The following is a 15811-nucleotide window of genomic DNA, read 5'->3' as shown; positions in this document are numbered from 1 at the left end:
GTTATACCTGTAAACCTAAAATACATAAACAAAACTTTTAAACAAACAAAAAATCACCATTATCAAATCCCTCCCATTCCCCTCTGTATTTGCCATGCCTCATACTGAACCTATGACTACTTTGATGAAATAACTGTGATTCGGGCCAGCTGTGGTGGAGCACACCTTTAAATCCCACCACTCAGGAGGCAGCTGCTGGTGGATCTCTGAATTTAAGATCAGCCTCTTCCAAGACAGCCACAACTACACAGTGAGAACCTGTATCAAAAAAAGTTGTGGGGGGGATTGCTGGGTGTGGTGGCATATGCCTGTAATCCCAGCACTTAGGAAGGCAGAAGCAGGTTGATCTCTGTGAGGCCAGCGTGGTCTACAAAGGAAATCCAGGACAGCCAAGGCTACACAGAGAAAGCCTATCTTGAAAAACTGGGGGGTGGCTAGAAAATTTAGAATGTTATAAACCCAGCCTTAGAAATAGTACCTTCCTCTTGTGATTATCATTCATATTACCATGAGACCAATGTGCTATGTAGAGCCGCAAGCTAGCCATGAAGGTATAAAAGGGCCCCACAACCTAGCTCGACTGACTCCATGAGGGAAGTACCATTTAGGCCATAAAACTCAGCACATAGACAGCACCACCCGCCAAAATGAAAACAAAGACCTACTCCATCAAAGTTCGTTGTTCTGGAAGTCTCCAAATGTACTCAACTTGTTCTTTGGCTTCAGTAGTTCAGCTTTTACTAGCCATTCCTGTTAACTGAAGTATGTTGACCCAGAATATGATTTGTGTGTGTGCTTAAAAGCTCACTGTTAGACTCAGAGCTATGCTAGGATCCTAAACACCCAGTGTAGTCGCCAGCCAGCTATTAAAGAATTCTATTGGCTTAAATCTATGTCGCAGCAGTCTTCTCTAGTAGTAGGTACCTCACAACATAAGAGAAGCCACAAAAGAGACTTTGTGATCAGCCCCCAAAAAAGCATTAGATGTATGAGTACCATAAATATCTTGCTCATCTCATCCTTAGCAAATACCAACCAGTGTACAAGAACCTTCTGTCCGAGACTAGCCCAGTTTTCTGGCTACACAATAAATTGGCATGGCAACATTACAACAGATTCTGAAACAGCCAAATTACCATACCCTTGCACTCATCTGGGTCTATTTGAGGCTTGCTTTGGCTCCACTCATGTCTAGGCATTCCCTAATTGTGGAGATTAGGTTTCTTGGTTTAGTCTTGGCTGTACTGGACTCCCTGTGTAGACCAGGTTGGCTTCAAACTCACAGCAATCTGCCTGTCTTTGTCTCCTGAGTGCTGGGATTAAAGCCGTGCACCACAATGCCCGGCTGGGTATAATCAGGACCTCTTTTTTTAAAAAGATTTATTTATTATGTATACAATGTTCTGTCAGCATGTACACATGCACACCAAAAGAGAGCATCAGTTCTCATAGATAGATGGTTGTAAGCCACCATGTGGTTGCTGGGTATTGAACTCAGGACCTCTGGAAGAGCAGCCAGTGCTCTTATCCTCTGAGCCATCTCTCCAGCCCCTAATCAGGACCTCTTAATAGGGTAATTAGTTATTTTTTTAATCTGGTAACTTAGGACTTATTAAGCTTAACCTGGAACTAACATGGAACATTGTTTATCGGAATTCTGTTAAGTCACTGGGCCAACCAAGATTTAATACAAGTGGATAAAATCCATATCTTTTCTTTTTCTTCAGGGGAGACTGAGGCAGAAGGTATTGATTTTAGGCCGGCCTAGGCTACAGAACAAGATGTGACTCACAAAGCAAAAATGAGCTAGAAAGATGGCTCAGTGGTTCAGAGAACTGGGTGCTCTTACAGAGGACCCAAATTTATTTCCTAGCACCCATGTCAGGAGGAGGAAAACAACTAGCTCCGGGGAATTAGACACCCTCTTTTGGCCTCAGAGTACACATACATTCAAACAAAAGGGGTCAGTGGAGAGATGGCTTAGTGATTAAGAACACGTGCTGCTTTTTCAGTTCTTAGCACATACGTGGTAGCTCACAATAGTCTGTGATAACAGCTCCAGGAAATCCAGCACATGGCTTTCATGAGTACCTCACATGTGAACATACCCACACATAGAGACTCATATATACACACAATTTTAAATCTCTTAAAATGGCTATGGTGGAGAATGCCTTTAATCTCAGCACTGGGAGGCAGAGGCAAGCAGCTCTTTGAGTTCAAGCTTAGACTGGTCTACAGAGTGAGTTCTAGGACAGCCAGGGTTATACAGACAAGCCCTATCTCAGGAGAGGTATGGAGGTGTGGTAGTGCACATGCCTTTAATCTCAGCACTTGGCAGACAAAGGCAGTTTTGTTCTGTATAGGAAGTTCCAGGCCAGACAGGGCTACATAATGAGATTGTTCCCTTTCCCCCAAAAAGTGTGTGGGTTTAGTTTGGTTTACATGATATAATCTGGGTAGTCCCACAATGGCAGACTCACACTGGAGAGGCCAAAAATCCAGCAATTTCTCAGTCCAAAATGCTGGATGTCTCAGCAGTTCCAATTTGGTCCTGAAGGCCTAGGGATTCCTGGAGAGCTGTTGGTCTTCAGTCAGCATTGGTGCTCTAATTTGTCGGTGATGTAATACAGCAATGACAGAGAGATGAACTTCCAGCAAGAGTGAAGGCAAACAGGCAATGTTTCCTTCTGTCTCCTTTTACTTGGGCCACTACTAGATGTCACTCACATTTAGGTTGAGTCTTTCCACTTCAAATCTGATCAAAAAAGCCCTTACAGGAGTGCCTAGATGTTTGCCTTTTACTTGATTTAGTTGATTAGATGTAGCCAAGTTGACTATCAAATTAAAAATCACAGCCATGGAGTCTTAAGCATGCCTCTCCTCCTCTGATCATTTTTCATTCTATGTGGAAAACACAAAAGCACATGTTCCTCACTCCTGACAAGTCTTGGTACTTTCCTTGTGTTCCTGTGGTGGTACTGCCTCTGAGGAGCCATGGGCACCAAACTCTTCTGGCTGGGGCACAAATGCCTGGGGACCAGAGGGAGTGTTACAGCAGCTGAATAAGGAAATATCTACATTTGAAAGACTCTTGATGGAAGCAGAGAAGAGACTGAAGACAGGCAATTGTGCTGAAATGGATCCAAAAAAGGATATAGGTTAATAGGGATCAGAATAAAGGTTATATAGCTATTTAGGAGGCCTAAATCCATGCAGGTGTGTCTTGTTCTAACTCAGCAGTCTTCAAAGCAGACCATCTCTTTATTGAACCACTTTCCTATTTGGTCAGTTTGTCACCATGAAGCTGCTCATTGTCCTCTTTCCAACTAACATCCCAAAGTCCTTATTTAGGAGACTTCCAGTTTGCCTAGTTGTGTAGGTACTACAGTACTGTGGCTGATAGAACTTCCTCCTGAAATGTAGGAATTCTGAGGAGTTCAGGACTCCCTCTTCTTTCTTCCCTCTTTGCTTTCTTTCTTTGAGATAGAGTCTCACTATGTAGCCCTGGCAGGCCTAAAAGTTGACAAGGGAGCCTGCCTCTGCATCCTAATGATGCAGAAAAATGAATGAAAACAAGAAAAATGAATAATGACTGCTCCTAGGTATGGTGGAGGAGAGTCAGATCAGCAGCTTGGTTCGGAGTGGATGAGTTTCTTGGAGAAACTGCCACTTCCAGATTTCAACACCAGATGAAAGAAAAAAATAGAAAGAAAAAGGAAAGGCATATGATTGGTCGTCCCAGGTTTTGGCACCAGATAAATGAAGAAAAGAAATAAAATAAAATCTCCTATGTATGGTGGAGAAAGTTTATTGTAGATAAAAGAAAATCCCAATTGGTCCATTTTACCAACAAAAACTCAAGAGCCAGATGCTGGGGTTAATCTGAGCCAGATGCTAGCTCAGACAGGCAGAGAAACACCCAGTTGACCTTCCTACTCCACCAATGTCCCAAGAGGAAAAGGCCCTTTCCCTCAATGTCCCTCCTTCCTGTGTTTACTTATGTTCACTCCCTGTCAACTAGTTGCCTCTTGACCTATATGGTTGGCTTTATTTAGCTCTTGTATATCAAAAGCTCTTGGGTTAAAGATGTGTGCTCGGGCTGGAGTGGGGCTAGAGAAATGGCTCAGTGGCTAAGAATGCTGACTGCTTTTATAGTGGACCAGGGTTCAATTCCTAGCATCCATATAGCAGCTTACACACCATAACTCTAGGATCATACAGACAAAACACCAATAAAAAAAGGGTGTGTGTGTATGTTCTAGGGCTGAGCTCCACCATAATTACTTGTTTATAATAAACAGAAAGCTCTTGGGTTAAAAGTATGTGTTAGGGCTGAGTCACACCATACCACACCCACCTGTTTACAATAAACAAAAACCTCTTGTATTAAAGGTGTGTTCTTGGGCTGAGCCACACCACAACTAGAAAGTTTTTTTTCTTCCAGTACAGAATCTCAGAGTTCATAGATCAATGGAGCAATGATCATCTTGTAAGACAGTACTGAATACCTCATATAATTTATTTAATACAGTACCAAACTGAGGAAATGGTATTGCTTAAATTGTTTTTCTCACCAGGCACAGTGGCACACACCTTTAATCCCAGCACTCAGGGAGGCAGAGGCAGGCATGGATCACTAGGAGTTTGAGGCCAGCCCTGATCTACTACAGCCAAGGCTACAGAGAGAAACCCTGTCTCAAAAAAACAAAACAAACCAAAACACCCTCCCCCCGGCAAAATAACCCTTTCCTTCAAATTTTTTTTTTTTGCACTATAGTAAGATAGAATAGTGAATTGTGAACATATAAATTTAAGACACTTCCTCCAGTTCACAACCAACATCAAGGCTTTTAAAAAAAAATGTGATTCAGGCCGGGCAGCGGCGGTGCTCACTTTATCCCAGGGGTACTCGGAAGGTAGAGGCAGGCAGATTTCTAAGTTGGAGGCCAGCCTGGTCTACAAAGCGAGTTCCACGGATACAGAGAAAAAAACCTGTTTTTGGGGTGAGATGTGATTCAGATCGGTTCCTCCTGCTCCGTCTCAGCAGCCTCGCTCCACGCCCCAAGTCCTGCAGGGGTCTCTTGCTTCGGTCCCGAATTCCCGCTGCCCGACTCCAGTCTTCTGGGCTGCAACTCCTCACACCCCAGATTACAGTGCACAGAGCAGAATGGCCGCGAAGCATAGCTGGGAACCCATACTGCCTGAATTCCTCTAGTGACCAACTAGCGTTGAAAACCAGCCCTCACCAACAGGCAGATCTGGGCAGCAGAGGTCTCAAGGATCTCGTGAAGGTCTGGGGCTAAAGCATATGGCCCCTATGGCCGCACACTCCCTAGCCCACCCCGCTGGTCTAGACGGGACTTCAGAATAGGGTAGGACCTGGACTGGGCTGTTGTGAGCAGGTGCTTGCGTTGCTGAAAAGCAAGTCTAAGGAAATGGGAGGGTCCTTGTCCTCAGCCATGGGCGTGTCCTCAGGTCGAGGACCAGCCCTGGAGAAGACAGGCCTTGGTTCGGAAAGGGGAGGGTTCTTGGGCAGAGGGTGGGTCTTGGAGGGGGCCACCAACTAGTATTCCGGCCTAGGCGAGTCCTGCGGCCTGGGCGTGTCCTCTGTCCTCCCGACAGAGGAAGGGGGCGGGCCTCGGCCGCTGCCCTAACAGGCGTCAGACCGCGGCGCGGGAGACCGCGGTATGGGGAGGGTGCAGCTCTTCGAGATTCGCCTGAGCCAGGGCCGCGTCGTCTACAGTCCTGGGGAACCGCTGGCTGGGGCCGTGCGCTTGCGCCTCGGAGCGTCACTCCCCTTCCGAGGTGGGCGCGGGGTCGCCTCGGGGGAGCGGGTAGACGCGTTCTCACCTGCGGTGGGGCGGGGCTCTGGAAAGCCATGTGGTCAGTGGGCTCTGAGATTGGGTTTTCAGTCTCCCGGGAGCTCCGAGTTACTGTGAAACTGCGGCGCCGGCGGCAGGCTGTTCTGGGAGGCCCGCGGAGGCCAGGGCGGGGCAGGCAGCTCAGTGGCCCAGTCCTTCCGCATCTGTCCCATCCTGCGCTCTCCGCCTAGGGGCGGCCAGAGTCTGTGCCAGGGCCTAAGCGCTTGTTAACTATGTCTAGGCGAGCCTAGCGGTAGAAGAATGAAGGCCTACAGTCTTCCCCTGTTCAGGTGTCTAAGGTCCGCTGGGCACCTGCTGGGCCCCTACCTGGAGCCTATGCTCTGGGTCCTCTCTCTTACTCGCCTCCAGCCTCCTATGCAGGACCTTCCTCTTTAAAGACAGTCCTGATCCAAGTGTGCAGGTCCTCAGGAGGATCAACAGGGGACCTTCTTGCTTTCACCTTAGTGCTTGTTTAACATTCCCTTAAAAGCTTGTCTTTGCTGGCAAGAGGGCCTGTTTCTCCAGGCAATCCCTTCACTCCTGTCCTAAGGCATTGTGGGAGCTGAACTGTTGCTGCGTAGATCTGAGACTCTGAGGCTAGGGATCAGTTGCTGCTTTGTCTTTAGCCGACACTCACCTGCAGCCTCCTCTCTATAGGATATTCAAACAGGGCCTTGTGTGGGAGCTCTTAGGGTCAGGTGGGTACTCTTGTGGCCTCCTTCTAGCCGCTGGACTGATTGCAAGATTATACAGGTGTTCCTGCTCTTTTACTTTAGCCTCGTTTGAGAGCTGCCTGGTTGCTTGGCCAAAGCCACAATTGCCCACACACACTTCTGGTATCTTCTGAGGATGGATAGCTATCCTCTTCAGCCATTCTAGGTCCCAGTTGAAACCCTGGACCTGGAACTGGTGTTGCTGTCCAGGTCTAGAAGGAAGCTGGGTTGTAGGTACCTGTCAGGCCCTGATCCTCTTGAGGCTTCTGGTCATGCTCACATTACCTATCTCTATTTCGAGTTTGTGGTCTAATAAAAGCAGACGTTGATTTTGTAGAGACTATAGCAGTGATTGGTCAGCTCCTCCTGGACCCAAGAAAGGTATGAGAAGTGTAAAGAAAACTCCACATTGGTTGAGGGGAACTTGGTACAGGCTACAGGCTTATGGGGGATACAACAGAGAGAAGAGAGGTCTTATTTAGAGATAGCCATTCAGTTTTCCTTTTCTACCATTTTCTAATGACTAGACTTGGGCTGAACAGCTATTGCCAACTACAGTGTAAGTATGAGCTATCTCCTGGTCTTCTTGTAGCAGATTAAGTAGTGAGTAAATGGACAGCTGACCTTACAGAGGCCAAGAGAGCCCCAGGTGATGGTCCTAATTGCAAAAGTGCCCAGGATCATTTACTGGGGCTGGGTTATTTACATTGCTGACAGTTGAGATTGGTGTGTGCGTGCACATGGGCATGTGCTTGTATAGACCGTTCTGGAACTTCCCTCAGGCCTGCTTGGGATGGAAATAACCATGGTTCTTATATATATTGAGTGTCTTCTAGGCCCAGTAGAGGAGCTCCACCCCTGTATTCTCAAAGAGTACTACCTTGGGATTTTCATCTTGCTTGTTGAAGACTTGTCTAATGATTGACAATGGTTAGCACCCATCCATGAGGATATTAGCTGTCTCAGAGTTGATGTGGAACAAAGCTAAGGAATGAGTAGTATTCTAGACCCAGGAGAACAGCAGGGCCCACTGTCTTTTTTTTTTTTTTTTCCTCACTATACCTCATTTTGGATTAGATGGAGGTCTTTCTACTTGATTTTGTTTTTCAGATGCTGGGAATTTAACTTAGAGCCTCTTGCATGCTTGATATGTGTTCACCATTGAGCTGTGTTTTCAACCCTCCTCTATGTGTTCACCATTGAGCTGTGTTTTCAACCCTCCTCTTTTTTTTTTCTCTTATTATTTTTTACACACAGCATCTTTCTATGCTGCCCAGACTAACCTCAAACTTGCAATCCTCCTGATTTAGGATTTTGGTGTTGGTATTGCATGTATGCAACACCACTCCTAGGTCTCCCTATTTTTTTCTAAATTTAGATTTATTCATTTAATTTTATATGTGTACATGTTTTGTCTGCATGTGGGTCTGTGCACTACTTGTTTGTGTGCCCCCAGAGTTTAGGGAGGGTATTGAATGCCCTTGACTGAAGTTTAAAGATGGTTGTGTGCCACCATATGGGTTCTGGAAATGGAACTTGGGTCTTCTGCAAGAGCAACAAGTGCGCTTAACTCCTACGCTCTGTCCATCCCTTGTTTGTCATAGACCAGCTATGTCTTCACAGGACCTCAGGAGAGAGCTGCTCTTGTTACTCTTGTGGTACAACTGGAAGCAGGAGCAGGACAGACTTAATGTAGAATGTGGTAACTGGTAGGGATGGTCAGGTTAAAGATCTTTGGGACCAGAAAAATGGAAAGGTCTTCATTGTCATGGTGCATGATAGGAAGTTACTGGACAGGTGGAAGCACCCATGAGGGCAGAAAGTTCCAGAAGTCTCTGTGGAACAAAACACACACCGTGATTTTCTTTAGAAAACCAGAGCTGCCACCAGGTGGAGGTGACTGTACATGCTTTTAATTTCAGCACTTTGGGAGGCAGAGGCAGGCAGATCTCTGAGTTTGAGGCCAGCCTGGTCTACAGAGCTACTTCCAGGATAGCAAATGCTACACAGAGAAACCCTGTCACAAACCACCACCCCCCAAAAAAAGAAAGAAAAGAAAAAAAGCAGCCTCCAATCTACAGTGGTGAGCATCTGACAGTTTTGTGGTCCCACATTGCTAGGAAGTACTTTTTATACTCGGATGGCACCTTGGAGTATATATTGTTCTGTAGGCTGTCACTTGATGCTCTGTAGCAGAGGACTTGCTAGAATACACTTGCCCTGGTTTTCTGGCTATGCTGCTGGATATAAGCTGGTAAGAGGCCCTTAGCTACCTCCCAGAGCAGATACCTTTGCATGAGAGTGGAGGGACAGGACTGTAGGGATATTACTGAAAAGCAGCAGGATCATTATTAAAGCCAGAAAATGACAGAAATCAGAATCTCTCGTCAGGTGATTGCCTCCAGCCTGCCTAGTCGTGCCATCACAGGTGTGTCCAGACTGATAAAGAAAGCTGTGTCCAGTGTCTTGCAACAGCAGCAGCAGCAAAAACCACTTTGTATTCTCAGAACTCCCTCGTTTCTCAAGATTTATGTGTTTACATATTATATAGTTTTCCTGCTCCAGGGATCTGAGAAGGTGAATACCTGGCTGCTGGCACTGCCTTTGGCAAGAAACATGGGATCTTTGAGGAATTTTGGTGGGAGGGGTGTTCATTATACCTTGATTGTGAGCCTACTGAGGCAAAGGAACAGCTTCAGGTATTTGGGGGAGACAACAGGCACCATTTCTAATGAGAGAGTAAGTGGCACAGGATGTGTCTACCTTAGTGGCTAGAGGCTGTTCACACTGTCAGTGTACTCCCGAGAGCCCTATTGTGTGGGAAAATCCCTGATATTGGGAAGATCAGGGTCTGAGTAGTGTGGACCCTCTACTCTCAATTTGGATGTTGCTTGTTTTTCTGTAATCTGGTGGCAGTCTCCTGCTCCTTTGCCTGAACTGTAGGAAGTCCAGACTGGATGCTTGATTGTTGTTATAAGCAGTGCTAGGAGAGACTCCTGATGAAATAGTGTAGGATTTGAGAGCTGATGGGTGCCCTGGCATATATGGGTACAAATACAAAAAGCTGGCCCTGTGTCAGTCTATGGTTGGAAGTATACAGAGTGTATGCTTTTCCATCCCCTCCCCAACATGTGTCAAAGTACCTAATAGTTGTCATTCTGATGAGTAAATATGTAAGTCACCTGGGATTTCCCTGATTTCTAGTGTGGCTGGGTATTAGGTCATTCAAATAACAAACTACCTTAAACTAAACAGCTAAAGCAAACAGTTTGTTATTGCTCATACGTTGAGTATGAAGAATTTGAATAGCTCTGTGCTGTTCACTGTAGGCACCCTGATAACACTCTGGGGGCATCTGGACTAAACCAAGACCTCCATACTTCTTTTTGTGTCTAGTGTGAGGCAATCATCCTTAGGGAGATGAACAGATTCCAGGTTGGGAATAGTTGGTTTGATTCAGAGGCCATGGCAGAAGGAGTGTGTAGATTTCAAACCAGATTGGAGGTTAGCATGATGATGGATTTGGGTTGACACGGAGGATGCAGGACAGTCATTGACACTTTCAAGGGGCAGGGAGTAGAACAGCAAGAAAGCAGGACTGCCTCAAGAGTGGGAACAGGTGTTGGCAGCCATCAGGTGAGGGAGTGCACCTGTGGAGAGCTACCTGGATTGAGGATGAGCCAAAGGTTATAGGCTAAAGCTAAGTGTTCTGTGGGTGACCAAAAGGATGCCTGGACTATGCTATAGGGAGACTATAAATGAGGCAGGTGTGACCCAACATCTAGGTACTTGGATATCTTTGTTCCTCATGCTTGGTGGCTTTGTCACAATGATGAAAGAGTCTGAATAATCTTCCCCTCCTGTGACCCAGTCAAGTAAGTCTGGGAAAAGAGCTGAAAGCATGATCCAACTCTGCAGGCAAAAGGGTATTACTTCAGGGTGCCTCTCATTGGCTTTCACCTACCACCTTGCCTGAGCCACCTCCCTTGTGACCAGTTTCAGTTATGCCTCTTCTTTCAGCTCTGACTACCTAATCACAGTGGGCCCAACTGTGTCTGTTAAACATAGGAATGTGAGATCTGTCTCTAGTGGTTCCTGTTTGGGCCCTCTCACTGGTGGGGGAGGACTAGCTACCTCATGGTGTAGAAAGTCAGCCTCCTGGGCACTCCTGCTCAGGAGGGAAGTCAGGGCTGGCCTCCAGTGCTAGACTGCTGACTCGTTCAGGCAGGTCTGACTGCATTCCCACAGTAGGAAGGCTGGCATTAGCTTTCAAGAGACTGAAGGGGCAGCTCTTGGCCTAACTGATTTACATCAGGAAAAAAGGGTGGCTGGGGTTTTTATAGTTCTTGCTAGAATCTGAAGTAACCAATTTGAGGGTAGCCCAGGGGTTGTCTAGGGGATTATAGGCCTCCCACTGTGTCTGTAGGGCAGATGAAGCACTGCCTATCAGTTTCCTTGCCAGCCTGGTTTCCTGGGAGAACCCCCAGACTGGGGATGGCCAGGAAGTATTCTTGGGAAGATGACAGGGTGGCTGCTTGACCCATGGATACTTCCAGCCCTACAGAAATTCCTGTTCTGGGGACAGGAAGGAGCCTATGCCATCAGCTGGCTTAGGCTTATGCCACCCTTCCCCTTACAGCTATCCGGGTGACCTGCATGGGTTCCTGTGGGGTCTCCAACAAGGCCAACGATGGGGCATGGGTGGTGGAGGAAAGCTACTTCAACAGCTCTTTGTCACTGGCTGACAAGGGTGAGTGTGGGAGCCAGCAGTGATCACAGGGGCAGCCCTTGTCTGGAGTGGGCTCAGTCTGTCCCTTCCCTTCCCAGCAACTGTTTCTTGGATTCCCACTTTATCCTGCTTTCTGGTTCTGGGGCTGGGTGGGCTCTGACCTTTAGTATGATTCTTTTACCCCATTCTTTATCCTCAACCACCCTCCTGTGTTTTTATTTTATTTTTAAATTTGTATTTATTCATTTTGAGACAGGGGCTCATGTAGCCCAGGCTGGACTTCAACTTCCTGTGTTGCCTAAGGAATCCCTTTAAACTTTGGATTCTCCTGCTTCCATCTCCCAAAGGGTGTGCTATCGAATGTGGTTTCCATAGTCCTTGGAATTGAACCAAAGTTTTGTATATGTTAGGCAAACACTCTACCAACCATATTTCTAGCCACACACTCTCATTTACACCATGCCCTTGTATGTAGCCTTTAGCTCCTTCTCTGGTCACACTGCTTTAATGCTGGAGAAAGGTAGTGTGAACTGGTGGGCTGCAGTGCCTACATCTACTCTGGCACTTTGGCCACTGTGGATCTCCTCCTGTTTGCTCCCACCTCCTTCTTGTCTCTGTAGGAAGTCTGCCGGCTGGAGAACACAACTTCCCTTTTCAGTTCCTGCTTCCTGGTGAGTGGAAAGCTTGTGGGGACAGCAGTCTTAGAATGGTGGGACCTACAGGTGGGAGGTGTTGGGTGCCAGCCAGTTCCTGTTCTCTCTCTCCATAGCGACAGCACCCACATCTTTTGAGGGTCCCTTCGGGAAGATTGTGCACCAGGTGAGGGCGTTCATCGACACTCCACGTTTTTCTAAGGATCACAGATGTAGCCTCGTGTTCTATATCCTGAGCCCCTTAAACCTGAACAGCATCCCAGAAATTGAGGTGAGAATGGAGTAGGGGCTTTCTTGGTTGCCTTCAACCTCTTGTTCCAGGCATCCAGGCTCTGCCTTAAGCTGGTTGCTGGTATCTAGGGAAGGCTAAGGGGCCTGTCTGGTACCACAGGAATTCATTTTGTGCTCACTTGCTAAACTCCTCCCTTTTTTTTTCCTTCAAGCAACCTAATGTGGCCTCCACTACGAAGAAGTTCTCCTATAAGCTGTTGAAGACTGGCAGTGTGGTTCTCACAGCTAGCACTGACCTTCGTGGCTATGTAGTGGGACAGGTGCTGCGGCTGCAGGCTGACATTGAGAACCAGTCAGGCAAGGATACCAGCCCTGTGGTGGCCAGCTTGCTACAGGTCAGAGCCCTCTGTCTCCCTGAACCTGTCTCCTTCCCATGGGACAAAGGGAGTAGGTGCTGGCCTACCCACGCCCACAGTCTGGTCTTTCCTTAGAAGGTATCTTATAAGGCCAAGCGATGGATCTATGATGTGAGAACCATTGCAGAGGTGGAGGGTACAGGTGTCAAGGCCTGGAGGTGTGCTCAGTGGCAAGAACAGATCCTGGTGCCTGCCCTGCCCCAGTCGGCCCTGCCTGGCTGCAGCCTTATCCACATCGACTATTACCTTCAGGTTTGGTGTTGCCCAGGGCTGGGTGGCCTGAGGTTAGGTGGCCTTGGCCAGACTCCTCAATACCTACATTTTTTCCAGGTCTCCATGAAGGCACCTGAAGCCACTGTGACTCTCCCAGTCTTTGTTGGCAATATTGCTGTGAACCAAACCCCACTGAGCCCCTGTCCAGGCACAGGGTCTTCTCCTGGGGCCTTGTCCTCAGTGGTACCCTCTGCACCACCCCAGGAAGAGGCTGAGGCAGCGGCTAGTGGCCCCCGCTTCTCGGATGCAGTTTCCCTTTCTACCAAGAGCCATTCTCAGCAGCAGCCACTGTCTGCTGCCTTGGGTTCCATGTCTGTCACTACCATTGAGCCCTGTAGTCAGGTTGGAAGCCCTGCTAGGCATTCTCTGCACCCGCCCTTGTGTATCTCCATAGGTGCCACTGTCCCCTACTTTGCAGAAGGCTCCGGAGGCCCAGTACCCACCACCAGTGCCTTGATCCTCCCCCCAGAGTACAGTTCATGGGGCTACCCCTATGGTGAGTAAAAATGTCAGGGACTGGGTAAGGAAATAAGGATGCCTTGAGCATCTTTTAGATCCTGCTTTCTCTCCACAGAGGCTCCACCATCCTACGAGCAGAGCTGTGGTGCTGGTAGTGCAGACCGTGGCCTGATCCCAGGGAGCTGACCCTGGTGAGCTAACTTTATGCCACCTTGTTTGGTGGGCTTGGCCTTTGCCCTGGAATGGAAGGCCCAGGGCCTCGTGCCTTTGCTCTCTACCTGACCCAGCTACTCAGGACCTGCAGCTGTCGGGATGACCCGACCCCTTGTGGACTACCCTCTTCTGGCTCCTCTGGAATTAATTAGTCCTCTTCTTGAGAGGCTGGGGTAGGGTGGCAGAGATAGGGGCCCTGAAGAGATTGTATAAATAAAGTGCTTTATTTGTAGAGCTGGGCAAGAAGCTGGCCTTTACCTTCTACAGCCTAGCCTCGGAGTATCCCCAGTATACAGGCTCTGCCCTGAAGACTAGCACTGCAAGCTCCTCCTTTGACCCCATCTCTGAAAGACAGCTCCCTCCACCAGACCTCCTCCCATTACCACATCCTTCAAGGTGCATCCTTTGAGCTTGTGACTTGGCCCTGTCCAATCCTATCTTAAACTCTACAAGTGTATTCCTCACCTCAGTGACACCCCCACCTCTGGGTTTCTCTATAGTCTATGAGGTTGCAATCTGGATAGTTCTGTGTTGGCCACTCCTGTCCTCTTTATTTTTTGAATTTTTTATTTTTTTAATATCTCCCCATCTGTTTAAGGATGTTCCTGGTGTTCTTTGAGACACACTCTTGTTTGCATTCCAAACCATTTTTCTAGGTGGCATGCTTGGATGCCTGGCCACCAAAAATATTCATGCAGAGAGGACTTGCCAGGAACTTGCTTGCGGTAGAACCCTCAACCCTTGGGCATGAGATCACTGTCAACTCTGAGCATTGTGCTTTTCCTTATTTACCATTGTACACACAAGACATTGGAACTGTGATATAGGGCCTTAGGACAAGACAACAAACAGTTCCCTGGAGCAGCATTTTAGAGGCACCCTCCAGTCATCTTAGTCTCCATGGCAACTCTGGTAACAAGCACTGGCCTGTTGTCCTTCACATGTAATGTTTGCACTGGAGTGGTTACTTTGGAGAGAATTAAATTCCATCTCTGATGGGGGAGAGCCACTTTGCCAGGTATGGTGGTCACCTTGCCTATGTAATCAAACCAGTTCACAGCCTTTTAGGGAACAAAGTGCTCTAGAGAGCAGAATCCTGGCAGTGCACAACCAGTATCTCCAAGTTGTGTTTCCACTCAGCCCTAGGTGGCTGTCTAGTTTTCACATCACCTAACCAACTAGGTCTGCACCCCATTTTAGAGGGCTACAAGTAGCCCTGGTATCTTTTGAAACACATCACCGTCTACTCCTTGCAACATGTTCTTTCACTGGTGGTCACATACCTGGCTAACATTTGATTTTGTGGGTCAGATGGGTTTTGGAGAAAGGCTTCTACACACCTCCTGGAAGCAGTGCAGCCTACAGTTGAAATAAAAGCTGGGGTTTGATCCCACCTTGTCTCAGGCTGGCTGCATAAATTCAACCCCCTTACTTTGGTTCACTCATAAAATGGGAATGCAAAACAGGCTTGTTTCTCAGAACTGATGTCAGTATGGACACACTTTTCACCTGCTTAGAGCAAGAGTAGCTAAGTAGGTAGTCAGTGGTTACTAAGTTGTGGCATGACTGTAGCTGAATTCAAATTGCCTATAGCCTTCTAACAGTTTCAGTCATATCATATTTACCTGGTAAAAAGATTTCCTCATGTTTCAACATCTTAAAAAAAATTTTTTTTTGTATTCTGTTTATGTCAGAGGGTGTTGTTGTAGGCTGTAGGACACAGAAAACATTGGTTATTCACGTTATATCACATAAAAATATGAGAAGCCTGGCATGGAGTTGCACACCTTTTAATTAAGTACAGCACTTGGAGGCAGAGGCAGGTAAATCTCTGAGTTTGAGGCCAGCCTGCTCTACATGATGAGACCCTTTTTAAAAACAAAACACCTAAAATAAGTAAGAGAGAACATAGAGTGGGGCTGCAGAGATGAGAAATGAGTAGGAGAAAAGGGAAGACTTTTCTGAGGCAGTTATTTAAGGCACAAAGGCTATGAAAGAAGCAAGCTATGCAGTGAACTGAAACAAGAGGTGTCAGCAAAGAGCTAGAGGAGGCTCCATCTTAGCAGGTGAGATGGAGAGGTGGGTTGGGGAAGGTGGCTTTGTCTGGACTATGGGTTACAGAAGACTGAGTGTTTTCCCTGATCCTCAGAAAGGCTCAGTTTGCTACTCCATCATACATAGCCTTAACAGCAGTTCAGCTGTTCCAAAGAATCCTTGGACCCTATGGGGACTGCCCATTTCCTCCTCTGTAAGTAGTTTT

The 15811-nt window shown here is 47.4% G+C and overlaps 1 protein-coding gene across 2 annotated transcripts; it reads left to right on the top strand.

Annotated features, from left to right (window-relative positions):
* The first annotated feature begins 5622 nt into the window (after positions 1–5622).
* Positions 5623–13785, top strand: Arrdc1 (arrestin domain containing 1). Of its 2 annotated transcripts, none has more exons than XM_055600278.1 (8): positions 5623–5808; positions 11217–11327; positions 11927–11977; positions 12076–12230; positions 12403–12585; positions 12685–12858; positions 12937–13375; positions 13454–13785. In XM_055600278.1, the coding sequence occupies exons 1-8, from the start codon at positions 5691–5693 to the stop codon at positions 13522–13524; spliced, it is 1302 nt and encodes a 433-aa protein (XP_055456253.1). In that variant the 5' UTR covers positions 5623–5690; the 3' UTR covers positions 13525–13785. The 2 variants fall into 2 exon arrangements, with proteins under 2 accessions (XP_055456253.1, XP_055456252.1); XM_055600277.1 differs by having other exon boundaries at positions 5624–5808; positions 12682–12858.
* The last annotated feature ends 2026 nt before the right edge of the window (positions 13786–15811 follow it).

This window comes from Psammomys obesus, unplaced genomic scaffold, assembly GCF_907164565.1.
Source record: "Psammomys obesus unplaced genomic scaffold, mPsaObe1.curated_primary_1811, whole genome shotgun sequence".
NCBI classification, from domain to species: domain Eukaryota; kingdom Metazoa; phylum Chordata; class Mammalia; order Rodentia; family Muridae; genus Psammomys; species Psammomys obesus.
The sequence above is the reverse complement of the archived record's forward strand: the minus strand, read 5'-3'. Positions and strand labels throughout refer to the sequence as shown.